The 23,738-nt window shown below is 33.4% G+C and overlaps 1 protein-coding gene across 1 annotated transcript; it reads left to right on the top strand.

Annotated features, from left to right (window-relative positions):
* Positions 1–4,554: 4,554 nt before the first annotated feature.
* LOC145676157 (uncharacterized) lies at positions 4,555–19,636 on the top strand. The gene is made up of 2 exons (XM_081747061.1): positions 4,555–5,289; positions 15,239–19,636. Exons 1-2 carry the CDS (start codon positions 4,925–4,927, stop codon positions 16,503–16,505), a joined length of 1,632 nt encoding a protein of 543 aa, XP_081603187.1. The 5' UTR covers positions 4,555–4,924; the 3' UTR covers positions 16,506–19,636.
* Positions 19,637–23,738: the final 4,102 nt, after the last annotated feature.

Below are 23,738 nucleotides of genomic sequence, written 5' to 3'. Positions count from 1 at the left end.
TATATATATATCTATATCTATGTATCTATCTATCTATCTATCTATCTATCTATCTATATATATATATATATATATATATATATATATATATATATATAACAGTTCTAAGATATTTCCATCAAATTTTGCCATTTTTCATAGACGTCAGTCTGTCTCCTCTCTCTGACGAGTGTCGATATGTGTATTATCATGTCTAATTAATTTTCGTATTCATTGATAATTAAATTGCATCAAAGTGTTGCAAATGACTCATCTTCTGCTCCAACTAATATTTGATTCTTAAATCTGCGCCTTAGTTGTCTTTTAACGGATCACTTACATGAAGGAGGTTAATGCCAGCAGCCCGCACCATCTTTTCCACCCTGACCTAACACTAATTCGAGCTTACTACGACACACTGACTCGCCAGACTGATCATCACTCAGCACCTATAACGAGGAATTTAACTGCTAGTGTTTCGAAGAATAGGTGGCGTTGTCTGTGGAAAACGAGTTTTACACGGGAATGACATATCATACAGTGTTCAATACTTTGTCCTGTATATGTATACCAAGTTTTATGCCGATTATCGCAAGTATAACCGAAACATGTCCCTTGTTAGAAAAAAATCATTCGACTAGTTATATAAAATAGTCAACGAATTTTAATTCTTTTAACCTCCAAATTTTTTGAAACCTAGAAGTATATCATAATAAATGAAAATAAAGTAATTTGTCATATTTTTCTTATAATTTGGAAAATAAAATAAAGAAATGGAAATAAATTGCTTCCCAGAAATTGATATGCAAGAGAACAACCAGGGAATATTCCCGTTTTTTATTTTCCTTTCCACCGGAAAAATTCCCACTGCCTATCACTACTGTTGAATGAGTTGATATTGGTAAAAGTTAACATTTTATGAATACAAGAAAAGTAAAAAATAACTAGTGCAATTTAATTCACGGTGGAAAACAATAATGATATCAAAACAAAAGTACAAAGAAAACACACCAACCACTTTTCGTTCATTGTTACGCATGTTATTATTATTATTATTATTGGTAATAATAATAATAATAATAATAATAATAATAATAATAATAATAATAATAATAATAATAATAATAATAATATATGAAGTCAGTGGTAGCTCATGCCTTCAACAAGTATACAACAGTGGCTTTAAACACATTATAAATTTCCAATGGTCTTTGTTAGGTGGGGCTTTATATGTGTGAAGAAGAAGTATTTTTTTTCAATAAGCAATTATTCTGTATCATATTAAAAACTGATCATATATTTGATTGCAAGTAGCGTCTATAATTTCCGGGAGAGTATCCTTGAAATATCGCGTAGAGTGGCCGTTATGGCGAGTGCATCGTGTTTTGTGATGACGAGAGTTGTTTGGGGTTTTCTATACATATTTACTACACTTACACACTTTTTTCCCTTTACGCGTTCATACATTCTTTTTTTTCTACACTTTTTCCTAGTTATCTTACACTCCTCACTTTTCTCTACCTCTTGTTCTGTTGAAATTGGCCTTCAGCCCCCTTTATTCGTTCAAAATTCTCTCCTTATTCTGACCTTTTCCTATTGTACCATACTCCTCCCCAAAAAATCACAGAAGAAACAATTAAAGAGAAAGCGCAGGAAAAGTGGTATGAAGAAGTTGTTAAGAAGAGCAGTTTGAAAGGAATATACACATATAAAAGGCGTTATGAGAAATTAAATTATATGAACAATGATTTACGAAGCACTTTACTTTTCAAAGCCAGGTCAGGAAGCCTTGAAACTAGGGTAAGATTGAAAAAATTTAAAGAAGTGAACGAAAAATGTCAATTATGTTTTAAAGAAGATGAAACATTAGAACACTTATTGTTAAAATGTGAAGAAACCCTAAAAATCAGGGATAAATGGTAATGGATCGATGAAATGAAAAAGGAAGAAAATTTGGTTAAATTAGCTTGGAGGCTAGGCTTTAATGTAAATTGAAGGGCATTCTTTTGTATCAGTTGTGGAGCTGCTGAGATGAAAGTATAACTTCTCTGTTTTATTATGATCCAAATGTAATTTATTGTGGAACAGCCAAACAGTAGATTTATCTATTGCTTTATTATTTTTCGGGTGTATTGCGTTGATATTATTATCTTTCGTTATAAATGTAGTGTCATCGGCATACATAACAGTGGTTACTAATACGTAGTCAGGTAAATCGTTAATATATACCAGAAAAAGAAAAGGTCCAATGACACTTCCCTGTGGCACTCCTGTTAATATATCAAGTACGTTTGACTGTTTATTTTGTACACCCACAACTTGTTTTCTACTTTCAAGATAAGACCTGACCAATAGGAGCTCAGTTCCTCTGATCCCATAATACTGTAATTTATGAATCAATATTTCATGTGAAACAGTATCAAAAGCCTTACTGAAATCTAATAATGTTGCGCAAGCAAATGAACTGTTTTCAAAGCCATCAATTATCTCAGATACAACTTTTTCAACAGCTTTAATTGTGGACATACCTTTCCAAAACCCATATTGTGCACAGTTAACGAGATTGTTATTTTTCAAAGTACAGAGTTAGTTGTTCTTTCATGCAATGTTCAATAATTTTTGATACAATTGGAACTAGAGATATTGGTCTATATTTGGTGGGACAGTTTTTGTCTCCTTTTTTATGTATGGGAATAGTAACTGCAATCTTAAGACAATCTGGGAACACTCCTTCTACTCATATCCAATTAATTAAGTGTGTAAAGGGTTCCACTATTACGTCTATAATGTTTTTAATTGTACTATCAGTAAACCCATAATAATCCTCGCTACCAGATATCTTAAACTTACGAACCACTGAAAAATTGCTTCAGGTGTTACGTTTGTCCTTTTAAATGCCAAGTTACTAGTATGATTTCTACATGAACTTAGAATACTTTTAAAGCCTGTAACACCGTTTTCTGCGGAGTTAGAGATATTGCTTGTATTACCATTTACATACTTAGCACTACTTACAAAGAATTCATTAAAAGTGACAGGGGATATTGATATTGAATCATTTTCTTTTCGTACCCCTATTTCCCTGCATATAATTGCCCACTCTGCTTTACATTTATTTCTATGGTTTACAATAAAATTGTCGTTTGCCTTAATTTTTGCCGCACTTATTTCCTTTCTGTACTGTCTTTTAGCTCTGATATATTTTTCTTTTCCCACTGGACAGCCCGATTTAGCCCTATTGTACCAAGCAATGACAACCTTACGCAGCTCTGCTAGTTGCGGAGTGTACCAGTTACTAAAAGTTTGTTGTAATTTCTTTGTAGATAAGTTATAGCGTTTAAATTTTCTTGGACAACATTCGTTTAGGCATCGTGTTAAATTATACATAAAAAATTCACACGCTTCTACTACATTTTTACATCTGAAGAATATTTGCTGCCAGTCAATTTATTTTCATTTATGTCTTAAACTACAGATATTATCTAAACTAAGTACTCGAAAACTCTTGGTCACCATCCTAGTATTATTGTGTTTGACAAAGGGGTATAACACGTATAGGCCATCGTGATCTGACAATGAGCACTGTACTACACCACACGATAAATCATTTCTATAGCCTATACATTTGTAATAATGTTATCTAAACAAGCTTCCTTTCTTGTTGGCTGATCATTTAGAAAATAAAAGTTATATGATCTAAATATATCAGAAAAATTATTCTTGGTAAAAAGTATCAACTAAAACATTGATATTTACATCCCCGAGATATAATATTTTATATTTATCATGCTTACTTAAGTAGTTAGTAAGGTCTTCCCAGCGTGCAAGAAAGACATTGACATCCGTATCTGGTGTTCGATAAATTGATACCACAATTGTTTTCGCGTTAGGAAACAAAATTACAACTACTTCAAATTCCCCCTCATAGCAGAAATTATCTACGTTAATAACAATATAGTCATTGGTGAAGCCATCTCTTACATAAATTGCTACTCCGCCATGGGTAATTCTACTTCTATAATAGCTTGCTGCCATGATATAATTTTTAGGTACGTATAGAAGTATTTCTTCATTTCTAAGCCAGTGCTCATTAACGCAAAGAATAGGGCACGGAAATGAGTCAAGGAAAATTTCGATTTCAATTAATTTGTTTCTTATTGATTGTACGTTAATGTGGAACAGCAAGATATTTTCAAAGTCAGAATTTATAACACCTTTCATATTTGAAAACAGACCAGAGTTACTTTGTGCTAAAATTATATAATTTATGTTTCTAACATTAAGAAGAGTAGTTAAGTTAGATTGTATAATTCGACCAACTTCATTATTATCTATTTGCTCAATTTCTTTTGCTGTGCCATTATATGACTGTAAACAATTTTCTATTGTTTTTCGTGCACCCTTGTATAGCATTATGTTGAGGTTTACCTTGCTCCGTGCTAGCTAGACCTTGCACATTCTAGTAATATACATTTATTACATTGTCACTGTTACCTCTATTGGCTAAGTGCTTGGAAATATTATTGGGACTTGCATTAAAAAACTATTATCATCATACTTTGTAGGAACCTTTCTTATTCTATTTGATTTTCGCTGAGTTGGACTAGGCACACTTACATTACCTGCTTTTTAAAGATTTTCCACAGTACTTTCAGTATCTGCGTGTATTTTTTTGAACGAGGCAGATCCTTTCTAAATTGCCGATATTCCTGTTCAATACAGTGATAATGATAATATGCAAAACTTTTGTGATGCTTACTACAACAATCAATTGCCGAGAAAGCAATCGTGGCTGATGAAGAAGTATAAGAGGAAAAAGAAGAAAATTGGAAATATAAAGTTGCTTTTGTGAACGGACTTGTAAATCATTTCATTAACACTGGCAACATAAAATATAAGGGGAGTATAAGAACAGTGTTAAATTCTTTTTATATTTCAATTCACAATGGCTGGTGAGGCGTCTGTTAAGTTGGAATTGATGTGCAAAGAAGAAATTGCTTATGACTTACCTCATGAAGATCCGCTCGAAGGGAAAGGGTGGACATACGAACTAATGAATGACAACAAAGAGTTAATATTATCTACAACGGAAGGAGAGGTATCAGTGGACAAGGATACAGCTATGTCCTCTTTGGATGTGAGACTAAACGTTGATAGGGTTAAACCAGAATTAGCACTAGAAGAAGATCCTGCATTTCAAAGTAATATAGAAACGCTAAGAAAAATAGTGGTTCAGGAGACTTGCGCGTCGTATTCTAATGACTCCCAACAATTAACAACAAAAAGTTTAAATTCAGTTCTGCCAGAAAGGTAATGTTCAATTTTGCATTACTAATTGGCTCAGATTGATAATATGGTTACATAGTTTCGGAAATTTTGTTGGTTAAAAGAAATACTTCACGAGAAATATTTAGGTATGGGAGATATCATGAACGTAAGTTAGTAGCCTACAATTTGGAAATGACATAGCGCACATAAACTAGCTGTATACTAAATAAAAATAATAATAAAATTGATATTATCCATGCAATTCTCATGTAGTGCATATCTTGATAAAATAATTATTTCTTTATTATTGGTTACACATTTCTCACTAATTGTTGCACGTATTTAAAATATGGGTACTCGACGACATTGTTTTAGTTATATAGAGACTTATGTAAAATAATAAGTAATAAGAATGGTAATTATCCTAAAATTTTACAAATGTAAAATTGTATTATATTCGAACATAAACTATGGACGTTTGTGATTTTATTTAGGATTTAGCTCAAATGGGTATAGCCTGATTTTTCCGGTGGGCTTCGAAAGCCATAAGTAAAATACAAGATAAAGAATATTTTAACCAACAATGGATCTTCATTATTTCTAGAGGTCCATACATCAGTCCATTTCATAGCTGCACTCGTTTTTTCAAGGGAGTCGACTTTTTACATTCCCACGAATCTTTTTTAGAGTATGGACCTGCATTTCTCAATATGGGATCATTTTAGGCGCTTGGTGAACGTACATGATATATGAATTATTGTAAAAACTACGCTAACCAGCATGTGCTAGATGGCCGGTAAAAATAAGATTGCTATGTAGATTAGGACATTACGCAGAATGTGGGTAAACTAGGATAGCGCCAAATTCTATATTTAGGATGACTTGCATGCCTTACGTGTTGAATATGTTCTTGTACGTTCCTAAGTATTTTATAGGTAACATCCTGAAATGCTTTCTTTGCTTGTTCTTTCCAAAGTAACACAATACATTAGGGACGTAACTTCTTAATTATATGGATCCCTTCATTCCCAAACATTTTCATAGTTCCGTGTTATGATTTGCCACACTGAATTTTGATACTTCATTTCGCTTACAGTGGTTACTATCTACCTTAACAATGGCTTATTTTGCACATCGGGCATTACTTCCCACAAAATATGAAAAGAGTTTCACAGTCATCTGTAGGTTAAACCATGAACTGTATACACGAAATTTCAACTACCCTCTACGATAGAACATGTAACTTTATTTTGGCGTTAATGTTGGTGGTCAGCATCAGTTCTAATTACAGGGAGGGTTTGTTGTTGTAGTGGTATGGAACGCAGTCACTGTAAAGACCTCCAAATTTGAAAAGAATTTCCGTCAATGTTAAGTCAGTTTCGTTACATTATACAATGTAACTTGCATTATACAACGTAACTAATAACCGTTTGAACATTTTAATACAAATAAATGAGTTAAACGGCGGTGAAGCCCTACGGAGCGCCATTCTGTGCGTCATTAGTTGACAACACAGGTTGTAAGTCATTCATAAAAAATACAGATTAATGGATAGGTTCCTAAAACCAACGGCGCTGACAACCTCCTACAGTTGAAGCTTGCAGTGTCCCTGACGATTCCAATGAATCGCTTCTACCATAAGACCTTACATACCACCTTGGTTGCATGCCTTCAGCCTTCAAGTCATGACACATCCGTGTTAATTTCCCAACCCTAATTGGGCTGTCAATGATCGCGCCTTGAGAAGGCATTTTAAGAAAATAAATATAATGAAAAGGACGACAAGAAATATACCCTGGGAAGAGACTTAATGCTACAGCCCCGCATTTGAATTCATGAATCGTTTCATCAATCATTACTTCAGGCCCGCTCATACCTACAAAATTGGTAGGTGTACAAATGTAAACTTTTAAAGAGCGCTTTCCAATTCTTATGTGTGGCCTATTATCAATTGCACTTATCTTTATCGAGAATAAAGTCAGATCCGAGAACATTTGTCACAATCGTGAAATACAAGATAACAGTAATTTAAACTTGTTCATTAAACATTAATGTTGTTCAGGGCCTACTCGTACGTAGCAATCTTAATATGTTCTCACAACATAAACCTTAATTTTACCATATACTGCCTAACTGACGTAGGCACTCCGTACTATCGATACATCATAGTATCCGGTGTTTATCGTAGTAAAAGGTAACTTGGAATGGAAAACGGGCTTCCCTTTATCTGTTTCTCGAGACGGGTTTATGATTTCCGGCACAAGAAAACAAGAGTTATTTTGAAAAGTCGAAAAGAGTAACATTTAATTTACTTTCTGTAAATCAAAATCCTAATTATTTTGTATAAATCCAAATCAAAGCTAAATATTATATCAAAATTTAAAATCCGAACATGAATTTTATTACTATTATAGTTTTTTCTTATTATGCCAAACATTAAAAGTTAGAACAAAATTTTGAAATTGTAGTCAATTGCCGAATCTACACATTAGCTGGGACCTACAAGGCGTCGCACTGGTTTCATCACTTTAATTTTTTAACGAAAGTAGTGATGTCCCTAGGGATGAATTATATTTTAACTTTCAACTCTTCTTAACTTATAATATCGCTTTCTCTGAAGTCAATTAACTTCATTTATCATTAGTCACAATGAATGCACATTGACTTTTCATAGTAGACTACATATATATATCGAACGACGAACAAATCAACGAAAACTTTATCAAATTCAAGGTTATTGTCAATTACTTTCAATATTATATTAAATTTTGTTTAATTTACAGTACTTTGACAGCGACTTAATCTTACATTACAAATTTCGCATATTTTTCCATTATACAATCACAACATGAGATGAAAAAATTCACAATCTGAAGAGCACATTTTTTAATTACCTAAAATTTTAACTTCATGATTAGTTGTAGTTATTACTAGTACTTCTCTAATTATGTTCGTAATTATCTCTATATGCCTAACATGTCTCTAAATGCTTGATTGTATGGGGACAGCTAAATGTTTTTATAAACATAACATAAACATAGAATGAATAAAAACCCAAACAAGAATTGATGAAAAAAATTCGATACTGAAAGTCCGTATCCAAAACGGGATAGCCATACTTCTCAAAAGTGGTGTGGTATTATTACAATTTCAAAGTCCGAAATCGCGTTCTAAATCAATTACATGTTTAAAATTTTCAATGCTGTACTTCCTCTCCTTTCAACATTCATCTTTCATCTCCAAAAGCTGTAAGGAAACCATAAAAAATGACATCTAAGTGAACGTATCTGATTGTAGAGCGATATTGATGGTTCCACGGAGTGATGCGTCAGTGTTGGTGGGTACACACTTCGATTCTGAAAAGTAAGCTTAGAAATTCGGAGGAATAATCAAATATATAAGCAATAATCCTTTTTTCATTCTCTAAAAGTTTAAAAGGTCAAATTCGGTATTTCTGATTTTTCATCTCTTCCGGGGTTTAGTCCGAGTTCGGGTGAAGTTCACTTTTTTTTGCGCACTGATTTTAATTTTCCATCTGTGCGGGTTACGCTTGTAAGCTGTAATTTAGTACGTTTGTGTGTACTTTTCCAGTTAGTTTTTCTTTTTAATTTGCGGAACTTTTGTCCTTTATACAAGGCATTTACAAAATTTCCACGTAATGGCTCACCTTCCTTTACGACGATTGGATTTACGCTGCATTGCGATACCTGTCATAAATTTCTTTTTATGTTTGCACTTAGTATTACTATATTTGCCATGTAGTTTACTATACAATGTTCGTACGTGCTTTCGCTTAAACTTTTTAGTACTCTTCGGAGTCGATGTGTGCTTCTTCCGCATGTTTGACTCGATATAACCTCGCCTAAAGCTCGACTTTAATTTGCATGTAGTTCGTCTTTGAGCGAGTTTATTTCGTTGCGAATTACGCTTACCAAAGCATTTTCCTTTTATTCTCAACTTATTTTTTACTGCACGCTTAGTGTATGGTTGTGCGCGCTGAGAATACGCTGTACGTAGAGATCGCAGAACCTTGTTATCATCACGAGCTATCAACTGTTCTACGTTTTGAGTAGCCCTACACTTAAATTTTCGCTCTTTACAATTTCGCAATAGTGAAGTACTAGTTTGAAAATTCAAATATTTTGGCAACTGAAAATTAATAAATGTTGCATCTGATGACTGATATGATCACGTCTGCTCATTTTAATTCTGCTGATTATGCTCCTAGAAATCGAGTTTACGTTAATAATGCATTACCAAAACTCAATTGGCTATCTTATTTTTCTTCTTAAACTTGGTGTTACATTTCGGTTCTATAACGGAAATATACTTTCGACTGCGTGTGCTTTATTGGAAGTGTTACTTTTACGCTTGTTTACGGTAAATATTTCCGTGCGATATATTATGTACGAGACGTTCATTACGTAAAACTTAATTCGCTTGGCAGGGATACACTCTAAACTGTGAATTTGAAGTCGTTTCCTTCTACAATACTCAAAGCTGATGAAGGCGGAATGGATTTGCAGCTCTAAAATGCAATTCACGTTTGACATACACGGTTACCAAGACAAATTAGAATTTGTTAAGTCGCGCTAAACCATTTGCCTGCGACACAAAACCTTCAACACTGTAACTTTGTTATCACACAAAATCATCAATTGAACTCTCAAGCATTCCCTGGCTTCTTCGAGAGGGCAGATACGCGTAACCTCAACGCTACTGCTTATCATGTGTGAAACATCGATATCTCCTGCCGGCAAAACAATTACATTAAAAACAATTGTCCACAGGTACACGTAACGATTCTTCCTTTTTTGCTATCTCTATACTGCATATTTCCTTTTCCTGACTGTAACCGACTTTCTGGTTTATTTGGCACGTATCTTTCACAGCGTGGGCCGGCTCGAATTCAAGAGTATTTTCGGTTTCTTTTTCCCCTTGCATTTTCTTGTACTATTGTATTTTGTTGGCTTGCCTACACTCAAGCTGTGCCGTTTGCATGTATTCATAGAACGCAGTGAGACTTTTCTTTCATTCCGCTACACTATTTTAAAATTCAGCAGTTACTGAATCAACATGATTGGCCGCGTTAACTAATTCAGTGTGTATCTCAGTTAAGGAGTTATTGGCTACTTTGATATTATTACGTAAACTGTCTGCTTTGGAATTCAATTCGCTCTTTCCTACGCTCCCAAATCACTTCTGTTACAGACTGTTAGATTTCACTTACTGATGAATCTATTTTTTTGTCCTAGACGTACAATATTGTTCTAAAACACTAGCCTCCATATTGATATGAATTACGAGCAACTAATTCAAAGTACGCAAATATAAATGTCTGAGTTTAATACGAAAGTAAGAAACATGCACTTAAAACATGAAACACTAAGAATTTTGATATTACGACCATTAACAACCAATCCTTCTTTTCACAACTCATGTTTCACTTTCTGAAGTGCTTCAATATAAAATTAACACAGATATAAACTAGTACCATATACAAAACATTTTCTATAACTATTCTATCAGGCTTTATTCCATTTTGAACTAGTACACAATAACACACTGAGTAAGGCTATGTGATAATAGGTAAAAAAGAGTATCACGTGACAGTTTCAACACAATAACAGTGTCCTCATCAGACTTCTGCTCTTTCTGGCTGCTGGGAGTTGGTCATCAATTATATATACTGTCCGGAGATCAATTTTAAATAGATTCCTCCCCTTCGTTAAAAAGTAACACCTGTGTGGCTTTAACTTTCACGTTTTAACTGCACACGTGTCCAATTAAGAGTTCACTTCTTTTCTCCTGGATGCGTTCTGTCCTGTAATTATCCTTATTTTCCTTGTTATTTTGTTTCTCTTTTTTTCTTCTTCCTTTTCATTTCTCCTTCGTTTGCAGAATCCTCTCCCACTCCTTATTTATCGATAATCCTGCATTCAGCTCATCACCTTGCCTCCTGCCTTCATAATCTCCATGGCTTCCTTCCATTTTCTCACCAAAGTTCTGTTCTCTATCTTTATAACCTCTGCTCCTTCCCAACTTATTCTGTGGTTTGTATCTTTCTGATGCTTGTATATCACATTGTTTTCCATTTTCAATCTTACTTCATCCCGGTGCTGTTTAATATATTTTTTGCATTTTTTGTTTTTCCTATGTAAATTTTGTTACACTCCGCGCTTCCTGCTCTATATATTACTCCTCTGTATCTTTGTTGGCTATTGCTTTTCTTTTTTCTCTTCTGACTAGTTCAATTATTCTGCTTCCTCCTTTCCTGTACGTCCTAATTCCTGCTTTTCGAAACATTCTCTATATGTTCTCTCTTTGTTTGCACAGTTATTGTGTTGAAACTGTCACGTGATACTGTTTTCTTTTTACATATTATCACATAGCCTTGCTGAGTGTGTTATTGTGTATTAGTATTAAAACATTTACTCTTATTCATAAATGCACATGAAGGTGCATAGTGTAAAACCTTATGTATGTGTGTATGCTCAATCAGCTGTTTGCTATCCACTCACATCTACATAGCATTAAAAATCAACAAGAACATTTTTTATGAGCTACATTAATCTCTCTGTCGCTCTCAAAGTCAAAACCTATTAACCTAACTTACATGAAAAATCTACATTACTTACTTCTTGTTTTTATCTATCCCTGTGCTTTATTTTTAATTAATTGTGTTCGCGCAGGAGCTGATGGAAATTGACTGTGGACACTAGGCTAATCAAATTCAAAACTCAACACGTGATCTGTGTAACTAATGGTATTGTAAAAACAGTTGTAGGCAGATTACTATAATTTAATCCGGAAAACGTTCGCCATGTGGTTGAAATCGTGTTTTTTGGTAGATGTTAGATTATTGTAAATATAATCGCAAACTTCATATTGATTTTCGTCTTTTTCCCAAGATTTGTCACTTGTTTATTGCGTTTATCCCAGCTTTGCTACGGCAGTAGGACGTAATATTGAGGTCTCCCGTATGAGGACACATTGTATTAAAGCCTGTAGAATCGCCTGTAGCGTAAGCCATAAGTTACAAAATAGTAGGGATTTGAGAGAAGTGTCAGGACCAACAGCACATACCCTCTCGATACGTTCCTACAACTAGCTACATGTTATAACGGACAGTTCCCCTACAACTAGCTAAATGTTATAAAGGAAAGTTAAATGTTATAACGGAAAGTTTCGAGGTAATTTTCGTGTAGAAAGTAGGGATTCTGAACTCACAAGAGCCGTAATTACAGTTGTTTTTAAGTAATGGTTATGCTGGCTAAGCTACAGAAGATGTCGAAGGGGTTTCGGGAAAGGGGTTCCGTACCATCATGAGACACCTCTACAGCTACTCAAATTTAAACGAAAGATTTCCGCTAATATTTCGTGTAAAATATATTCTACTGTACGTTTTCAGGAAAAAAAAACTGTAAACAAAAAGAACTGAATATAATTGAAAACTAAAGCTTGTAATAAACTAACTTGTGAAGTTTGCAGATGTAATTAAAAAAGCTTTGCTACAAATATATATATAAACAGACCATAATTCAGTGAGCTCTGAAATCTTATCAAAATGATGTATAAGATTCAGTCTACTGAGCAATTGTTGCTTAAGGAGTGGCATACACTATTTCTAGAATCGAGATAAGATCAGAATTGTTTACAATAGTTTTGGTCTCGTCTTGATTCTCATCTCCAAAGCATGACTATAGTGTGAGTTAACCTTGTCCCGTCTCGAATTAAAATGTTTCATCCCGATTTTGTTTGGTTTGTTTTAGAATCGAGATGAGAAATTCGTCTTTTCATGGGCAACATTACACAAAACCGAAATATTTTTTTTGCCTAATATCACGTTTCTCTAATGGTACGACCTGAGCGATAATAAGTTTTTAATTTTTAAATATTCTTCGAGATAATTGTTATTATTATTAGTATTACTCCTGAAAATTTGATAGTTCAAGTGCTGAAACAAACGAGTATTCAAATATTTGAATGTAATGAAGCGTGTGTTATCGCCGATCTATTTCCATCAAAATTCCTAATGTAAAAAATAGATGCTTAATTAGTGATGGGTAAATTCCCGGGAAGATATTTTTTGGGAATATTCCCTGGGAATATTCCCGGGAAGATTCCCAAAATGGGAATTTATCCGGGAATTTATGCACAATCAGAAAGAAAATTGCATTCTATTACTATATTATGATTTCAAAGTTGAATTAATTTTTATATCACAGCATATTATTACTGTTGTTCACAGAGGATTCTTTAAAATATATATTCTGAACGGTACCGTGCTACTTTATTAACACTTTAATATATTTAGAAAGTACGCATAAATGTATGTTTATATACAACATATTTTATCAATTAAATATGTGTGAAAAATTATATAGTAACAGTTTAAATTTAAATGTAAGCGGATTTGCTCAACTTGACTCTATTACTGATATTATGAACACATTAAATTTATAAATGTTATAAACCAATTAGATTGAATTAATGTTAGAAGATACATGTATCACCAATTTATCAACAATTGCGCATATATATTTATGTTGACAAAATTTGCATGATACTCACTTATCTTTATATTTTAGCACGTAACATTGTCATACACGACCTTTCATTCTACCTATTTCTAGAAATTCCATACGTTAATTCATATGTAAAAGAAGTCCGAGTACCTCTTCAGAAATTCGAGTCAGAGAGAGGAGACAGACCGACGTCTAGCATTGGGGGCCAGCTTCTGTACCTACTTTTCTTGCGATATTCTATTCAGATGCGGTTATTTTATGGTTTCATACGTTAAATTACGTTACCAACTTTAAATTCAGTCAGCATTGCAGAGCGAGCGTTAGCGAATGAAGGCGGGTTAGAGCCCCGCATGGCACGTTGTTTTCTATCTTCGTTACCAACAATTCACTTTCTTTTCTCACATAAACCACTTCCACTGACCTTTCCGTTTTGTATAAATCCCCTACTGCCCTAAAAAACAAGGTGTTCGATACTTTTTTGACTACTTGAGCATCACTATCTACTCATTTCTTCCGTAAATCATCCTACTTTTTGCTAGTTTTGGCCCCCCAATACTAAACATTTACTTTATTTTCAGTGCAAATGGAAATGGAACTTAAAAATTATATTATTAGTTATATAATGTACCGTCAAATAATTTAAATTTTTTAAGCTTCAAATTCTTTAAAACCTAGAAGTAAATCCATAATATATTAAAATAAAGTTATTAGTCATATGGTTCTTATAATATGGAAGATAAAGCAAATAAATGGAAATAAATTCCTTCCCGGGAATTTATAGGCCAGGGAAAAAAACCGGGAATATTCCCATTTTTAAATTCCTTCCCACCGGGAATATTCCCACTGCCCATCACTATGCTTAATGTGTCTTCGATCGAAGAACCTCGAGATTACTGTTCAAGCGCCTAGACCACTAAACCACGATTACTACGCTGTAAATGATTCGTATTTTTCTTGTTACTTTAAGCTCCTCTGCCTCAGCTTGGAAAGTTTTATGTAATTTTTTAATTCGTTTCAAAAGCCTTTCATGTTCCTCTTATGATGATATAAGTGAATGATCTTCGGTACAGCTTCTGTTGATACGTTGAGTTGTTCTTAAACCTTTGGAACGCAAGTTTGTTTTTTCTCCACATGAAACTATAGATAAGACAAGTTTAATTCTCATACTGTGCATTTGTTTCAAGGCAGCCGACAATACCTGGTCATAGACTTATGACCGCCACGATATAAATGATAGTTCAATTTGATATAGTGAAACAAACTACAGCCACTAATCTTGAGACAATGGTGACACGGATACTTCTCTGTGGTACTTTATTTCATATTTCTAAAATATTTAATATAATATAACATTTTAAGCGTAACTTTATCATGTAATATAAAATCACTTTATCATAGCATTTTTTGTTGCTACTTAATCATTATCTCCATTCACATTTCCTTGTTTGTTGAATTTGTTACAGGCGCGATAAGATATTAGCTTTCCACGGAGAAGGGATTACGTTTATTACATTAAATGAAGCCATTTCTCATTCATATGAGGAATCTGATACTTCGACGCAGTCTGGCAATGGATTTCATCGATCACGTTTCACAAAAAATATGGTGACACAGGGAAGTAAAAAAAGTCATACGTACCAAAAGAGTGATAAACGCTTTAGTCAAAGTTCAACTATGACAAGTGGTATGTTAGTTCATAAAGGTGAAAAGTCTTACATATGCGGAGTATGTGGAAAGGAATTTAGATTAAATACAAGTTTGGCTATGCACATGTTAATTCATACAGGAAGAAAACTACACACATGCCAAGATTGTGGTTATACATTTAATCGAAGTTCATCTTCGATTACACACATGTTAACCCACACAGGAGAAAAAAATCACACATGCCAAGAATGTGGTAAGGCATTCAATCGACCTTCAAAATTGCCTAGACACATGTCAATCAAAACAGGAGAAAAAACTCACACGTGCCAAGAGTGTGGTAAGGCATTTAATCGAAGTTCAATTTTGGCTACACACACGTTAATCCACACAGGGGAAAAGCCTCACACGTGCCATGAGTGTGGTAAGGCATTTAATCAAAAGTCAAGTTTGGCTATACACATGTTAATCCACACAGGAGAAAAACCTCACAAGTGCGCAGGGTGTGGCAAGGCATTTAATAAACGTTCAAGTTTGGCTAGCCATATGTTAATCCACACAGGAGAAAAAGATTACACATGTCAGGAGTGTGGTAAGGCATTTAGTCGACGTTCGTATTTGGCTACACACATGTTAATCCACACAGGAGAGAAGCCTTACACATGCGAAGAGTGTGGTAAGTCATTTAATCAACGTTCAAGTTTGGCTACACACATGTTAATCCACACAGGAGAAAAACTTTACACATGCCAAGTGTGTGGTAAGGCATTTAACCGACGTTCAAGTTTGGCTAAACACACGTTATTTCACACAGGAGAAAAACCTCTAAAGTGCGCAGAGTGTGGTAAGGTATTTAGTCAACGTTCAAGTCTGGTTACCCACATGTTAATCCACACAGGAATAAAAGATTTCATATGTCAAGAGTGTGGTAAAGCATTTAACCGACGTTCAAGTTTGGCTACACACATGTTAATCCACGCAGGAGAGAAACCTCACACCTGCCAAGAGTGTGGTAAAGGATTTAGACTACGTTCAAGTTTGGCTACACATATATTAATCCACACAGGAGAAAAGGATTACACATAGCAAGAGTGTCCTGAGGCATTTAATCAATGTTCAAAGTTACTACACATATTAATCCACACACGAGAAAAATTTACACGTGCGAAGAGGGTGGTGAAGGATTTAGACTACACTTAAGTTTGGTTACATATATGCTAATCCACACAAGTGAAAATGATTATACATGCTGAGAGTATGGTAGGCATTCAATCGACGTCCAAGTTTAGCTACACACATGTTAATTAACACAGGAGCAAAATATCACACTTGCTAAGAGTGTGGTGACGGATTTTATATCGTTCAAGTTTGGTTGCAAATATTCATTCCATAGAGAAGATGCTTCCGTTTGCTAGGAGTGTGGTAACGTTTAATCGAAGTTCAACTCTGTCTGCACACATGTAATACTCAAGTGAAAAAGCTCACATATGCAAGCAGTCTCGTAGACATTTAATCAGCGTTCAAATTCAGATATTGTATACTATTTGTATAAATTAAAAATTGATGTCGACATGCGATATCTACGTAGGGTTGTTTGAATCCACGAGGTTCTTTAACAAGGTCCGATCTTTCAGTAAAACCTACTTGCAAAGCTAATGTAGGGGACGATGTAACTGAGTCTATACGTTCATCCCATTCAACGTGTACGATATTTGAAAAACTAAATCATAAAACTTGATATTGCGTTTAATTCTTCTAGTAAATGATAAATGAATGGATAATACCCAAAAATAATTTTACTTTTCATAGGATTTGCATTTTTAAATTTGTACCATATAGCATTTTCACCTTCGGTAACAACATAACCTGGTAATGGAATATGTACTTCACTTAATCCTACATGCCAATCAAATTCTGATAAACGAATATTATTTTTAATTGATTAATAAAATGTGTTGGATTATTTGTAGGATACACATCTGCACAATTTTTTTTTTACTAATGTAATGTAAAAACTATCATCAATACTTTCAGAAATCATTTTCATTTAAAGTGAACTGTCAGGTTTGTAATTCCAAAACGAAATGGTAATTTTAACACGTGTTCAGCTTTTAAGATTACTTCTATGGTATCAAAATATTTCTTTTCAACTTTAACATAATGCGGTGTGCGAAATACAAAAGTTTCTACATGGCCATGTTGTACATTATATATACTAAGTTTTAGAACTAACGGTCCTATATTTTGTTGTTGTTTCACAATATCAAAACATACATTAATTGTATTGGGAATATTATAATCTGAATCACATAGAAATTATTACGTGTTAATATTAAATCAACATTTCTAATTTTGTGTATACAACGTTTTAAATATCAAGTGTATTTTCACTAATAAATTCAAAAATATGTTTAATCCTGGTGTAAACCAATCATACATTAATCTAATATAAAGGAATGTTTAAGAACAATTTGATTTTATATTTTGTAAATAATGTAACATAGAAACTTTTTCAGGAATCAACTGTATAATGCATTCAATCGATTAATAATATTGTAGTTTTACTTGAACATGATGACGTTCAACTTTCTCATCCATAACAGTATTATTATAATTTCTTCATTTTCACCATTATAAAAACTCCACAGAATATTAATTTTTGTTATGCGACACCCTTTTTCCCATCACTGAAATCAATAGGTTGTTTTGTTGTAATATTACTATCAAAAATTTTGATACATGCATTTGAAAGAAGAGTAACGTAAAAGTCGTGTGTAAAGTTCAAATTCATTTTCAGATTGAACAAAATCTGATCTAATCCAAGAATTGATACTTAATGGATATCCCAACTACTTTACATACATCCACCCATTTTTCCGTTTCAATACTTTTTCAATTAGATATGTTTTCTTTGAATTTATAATTACCTTTTGTAATTCTTGTGCAAAAGATATTTGTTTAATTTCTTCAATATTCCAATCTTTTAATTTAATAGTGACAGGATCCGATTTAATCCATTTATCAGCAATAAATATTTCTTGTGACCATTTAGGTAAATATCTTTTTTCTAATATATGTTTATACTTATTAACATGAACATATTCACCCGGACTAAAGTTCCGAGCTATATTGCTTTCACTCATTTTCTTTTCGTATAATGTTTCCACACTTGATTCGCATTAGAATCATTTACTTGAGCAGGTGCCAATTTAATATTTTAATAATATGATTGATTATAATTATTTAATTATACATTAATATAACGATAAAAATTCTTTGCGGTAAAATAACGATAAATTTTTCTTTTAATGTACATATAAACCGTTTTGCTAAAGCACATTTAATTTCTGAATGAACACTATATTGATTAATTTCATATTCTTTAAGCAGTTGTTTTACATGACAATTAAAATATTCACCGCCTAAATCTGTTTGTACGTTACACACGGACAATTTAAAATTTTATTTTTTTTGTTATTGCTTTCACCATTTCAAAACCTTCCTTTGTTTGTAACGGAACAGAATATTCATAACGTGAAAAAAGATCAATACAACACAATATATATTTAAAATTATTATTATACTTCGCAACATTTTAAATATCTGCTAAATCCATTTGTAGTGTTTAATTTGGTGCACTAACATAATACTTTCAAAAAATTCACAAGCTGATGCATCTAATGTATAAACATCTTGAGAAGCTAACCATTTCTTAGTTTTTTTAGATAATATTCTTTTACCTTGTTGTGTTTGTATACTTGTTAAAGAATCAGGAATTGAATTATCATAATATATTTGGTCTAGGAATTAATTCGTGCGGGTGGACAAGAGATGGCGCAACGAACGGAGCGTCCCACAGTTCCGTGTATCCACACATGTGTTGCAAACCCCTGTCATCGCGTATCGTTCGTAGTATAGGGCAGTGGTGTAATCGTTATTTACGTCGTGCTTCGGAACAACTTTCATTTCTCATATATCCCCTTTTCTTAATTATGATTCCCAGTTACGCCATGACGTAAACGATTATTTTCCCATGCCTACAATTTCACTTACGATGACTGGGAACATGGTAAATGAAAATGCAAGCAACATAAGGATTATTGTTAAGCTACACGTATAAAGAAAATTAAATATTAAACATGTAACAAATGATAAAGTCACTTTTCGATAAAAGAAATATAATGTTACTATGAGAGCACAAAGATTACATGCTTTTATATTTCCAATATATTCACCCTTAACAATTTAATACTATTGATGCGATAGTGGCGTGGCTTTGATTATAGACGACAAGGTGGCATGAAATAATGAACTCACGTGTTTCTTCGGCTAGCCTGTTGATGCTGCGTCTTTGATGTCCTGCACTACTCCTGAAGCTGAAGTTTTAGGATTGAGTCCCACTCGTGTCTTCTCCACTAATTATTCCGAATGACGCTGTGTGTTTGTTGTCAACTTTATGACCTCAATCAAGTCGTATTTTAAAGCTCCGCTTACGTTCACAATAATAAAGGATTTCACTTGACTAATAATATAACAAACGTTTAATTTTTAACACTGATGTATGAATTATTAAACTGATAGTTCAGGCTTCTTTGTCGCAAACAAGCTACAACTCGAAACGAACGGGCTACATTCTAAGCAGCAGGGTACGCTGCTCTTTGGAGGAGGGCGCACTACGACGCAAAAACTGAGAGTAAGAAGGCTCCCTCAAACTGTCCACTGCAGACTGAGAGCTTTGTCCAGTTCGCTATCATATACATGTTTTCGGGTGTGGAGCTCTACGATGATGACGCATGATAACAAGTTCACACTCTTTGGCTGAAGAAGTGCGGCCATTTTAAATAATCAAATCAGCGTTGAGCACTGAAGAGAAGTAAAATGTTTTGCGACTTTCCCGATTTTCCGGAGTTAGAGAACGTTCACAAAGAGAGTCGTTGTTTCTGCGTCGTATGTCCATATATGGTTACGAAATCTACCGGAAGTCTACTAACACAGATGAAAAGGCATTCCAAAGCAGTGACAAAGAGTTTCTGGAACATTTGGATTTATACGAGGGTTGGTTAATAAAGTTCAGAATAAATCTATTTTCTCAATCTTTCTTTTAAATTGCAAAAAAAAAAAAATGAGCTGTAGGACGGTGACATCCTATTGGGGCCCGAGCAGTGTCCGAGCAAATTGCTTCAATTTGTGAAGAGAACCCTGGCCGTTGAGGGGTTAATAGTCCATACTGGAATATCACTTGAGGGTCAGTGTATTTTGGAACGTCCTGTACATGAATCAACTGTCACTGGAAATTCTCCATAAAGACTCAGTATATCGGTACTATACTGTATATAATTCACTCCACTAGTGTACGGAAGTGTTATTAGGAGATCACTATATTATGGGACACACTGTATTTAAATTGAAAATCTTTGGGGACTCACTATGAAAATTCGACACATTGGGACTGCACTGTATCTATCGCACTTCACTTATTAACTGTGAGGTTGTTCACCCTGTATAACGACAAGCCACCTTTGCTAAAGCCACCTATTATGTTCTTTAAAGCCACCTTTTATTTATATAAAGCCACTTTTGAGTCCGAATTAAGCCACTTTTAAATTCTGATTAAGCCACCTTTTGTTTAAACAAAGCCACCTTTATGCCACCATTAATACATTGTTCATTTTTAATTTATTTATATTTTTAGTTTATAGTTCCTGTTATTTGTTTATTCATTTTTTTTTCAACATTGGTTTCTCACCATAATTCAATGTACTTTAGTTTACCTTTCAATTATTTTTCATTGTCTTTCACGAAACACATAATATATTCAAATATATTAAGCCAAATAGTTATACAAATAAACATCAATACAGAAAATACTTAACTACTAAACAATAGTAAAATGTGTATACCGATTTCGAAAGTGTAGCCTCACAACGTAACGAACGGTAATATCGAAATTGCTAATATGTAGTTTGTGTAGTGTAATGTGTGTATATGCACCTTCTTACAACAAAATTGATACTTAGATTTTCTAAAATAACATCAAAATAACTATATTAACTAATATATATATTCATAAATGCAAAATATTAATAATCCAAAGGAGTTTTCAAAGCAAAAATTCGTAAAATAGTCATAAAGTAAATTACATACTAATTATTCGGAATACTATATTTCAACTTATTAAACATCAAAATACTAAAGGAATCTAAATCAAATATACTATCAAGTTTCAATAATCGTATTACTCAAACAACAAACAAGAGATTCATCAAATTGTTTCAAATAAATTTTGATTCACATGTCAACTCACTTTTTTTTTTTTTTAAATCAGCTTTACTCACAGCAAATGTAAACTTTTATTTTACTTATTTATTTATTGCAATAAGTATGCGAGCATCAACACTAGTGCACGAAACTTGTATAACATTGGCGAACATACGACCTTTGGCTGATACAATCATTTCTGAATCTCATTTTCAACAAGCATCTTATTGGCAAAGGCAAACTACAACTCCATTTTACGGGCATTAATCACAAACGCATATCAGATAACAAGAGGGATATACAATCCACCTCTAAACACATTAAACACTTTCCCTACTCATCTAGGAGCAATCTAGGTATTCAGGAAATAATAAGGAGTATCCATCTCCGAACGTGAGTCGCCCTTTAATGGCCTTTGACATCACGTCAAAAATACGCGTACATAATAGCAATAAATTCATACAAGGATGCCGCTCTATACAGCCTTTGGCATCTCAAAAATAGCCCTAACTTATTTGTAATGCTCAATTGCCATTCGATTGAAAAACGTATACAGCTCAAAGTACTTTGCACACAATCATTTTGTTCGCTCGATGATCATTATTAACATCAACGTGACTAACAGATTTAAACTTAATTGCCTCAACATACTATAAGCAATGGAATCTATCAATTACTATTAAATTGTACAATGAACCAATTTCTTTCCATTATTTATTTATTTATTCAAATTTTTCAACTCTGGAAATTCTCAAATTCAACCTAAATTTTCGTTATACTTGCGTGAGTTTATTGACAAGTGCTAATTCAAAACGATATTCTCTCCTTTTAAACTTTCGAACACAAAAAATAATCGGATAAACAACAAAATACTTCGTTAATCACAATCGTTCTGTTCAAATGAACCATGTAGCGAAAGTTCCAACTAATACTTTTCTCGTATTGACATGAATAAAACTCTAATAAAGTGAATTAAATTAAATTTTTCCACCTGTATGAATTATTTAAGACAAACAAAATATAATTAGGTATTCTCTCCTTTATGTGAGTCGTTGAGCAATAGATAAACTCGTAAAAACTACAAAAGTAAACTTTTTTTTTTTTTTAATATGTTTTCCACATTAAAACTACTTCTTCATTTCTAAATATCTATTTTCCAGAGTGATGATTGATATATATATTTTTCAAAAGGATAATTAAGATATACGAACATAATATGCAAACGTAGTACGATATATGAACAAAATCCAAATTCTAATTGTATTTTCTCACTAAATATGTAAAATATATTCATAAAACTGGTAAAGTTCAAAATTAGACAAAGTTTTCCTATATATTAACATACGTATTGTATCATGATATGCACAATAGTTAAACTATCAATCTATATGTTTGCATTACATAACATAACTAGTAAACTTTAAGACATTTTAATATATATACATAAGTTAAACGGCGGTTAGGCCTTACATAGTGCCATCCTGAGTGTCATTTGTTGACACCTCAGGTCGTAAGTCGTTAATTAAACAAAAATATAGGTTAATGAATTGGTCTCGAAGACCAAAAGGCACCGACTTACTATTTCCCATAACTGGAGTGTGCGGGATCGTTGAGCTCCCCGACGATTTGGATAAATCGCTCCTGCACGAAATCCTTTGTCCCTCCCAGCTAGATGCTTTACGCATCGTAGCTATGTCATAACCGGGTAAAATTTTCCAACCCCAATTGGGCTGCCAGTATCTAGACCTACAGAAGGTATTGAGAAGAAAAAATATGAAAAGGACAAGAAGAATACCCTGGGGAGGGGAAGTTCGATACTACAGCCCTGCATCTCAATATCATTAACCATTCAATAACTATTAGTTATTTTAGGCCCGCTCCTACCCACAAAATTAGTAGGTTTACAATTGCATTCCTTTAAAGAGCGCTAGCCAAAAAATGTGCCGGCCTCCTGGCAAAAATGCACTTATCAACATCAGTAATATCGTCACATCCGAGAATAAGTCATAGCCGAGATTAAAGTCACAATCGAGAATACTAGCTTACACACTTGAGATTATG

Source organism: Thermobia domestica, chromosome 18, assembly GCF_964235325.1.
Source record: "Thermobia domestica chromosome 18, izTheDome1.hap1.1, whole genome shotgun sequence".
Classification (NCBI taxonomy): domain Eukaryota; kingdom Metazoa; phylum Arthropoda; class Insecta; order Zygentoma; family Lepismatidae; genus Thermobia; species Thermobia domestica.
The sequence above is the reverse complement of the archived record's forward strand: the minus strand, read 5'-3'. Positions and strand labels throughout refer to the sequence as shown.

Coding starts and splice junctions, on each gene's coding strand:
- LOC145676157 (XM_081747061.1), top strand. CDS start 4,925: ATGGCTGGTGAGGCGTCTGTTAAGTTGGAATTGATGTGCAAAGAAGAA. Junction 5,290..15,238: donor AATTCAGTTCTGCCAGAAAG/GTAATGTTCAAT, acceptor AATTTGTTACAG/GCGCGATAAGATATTAGCTT.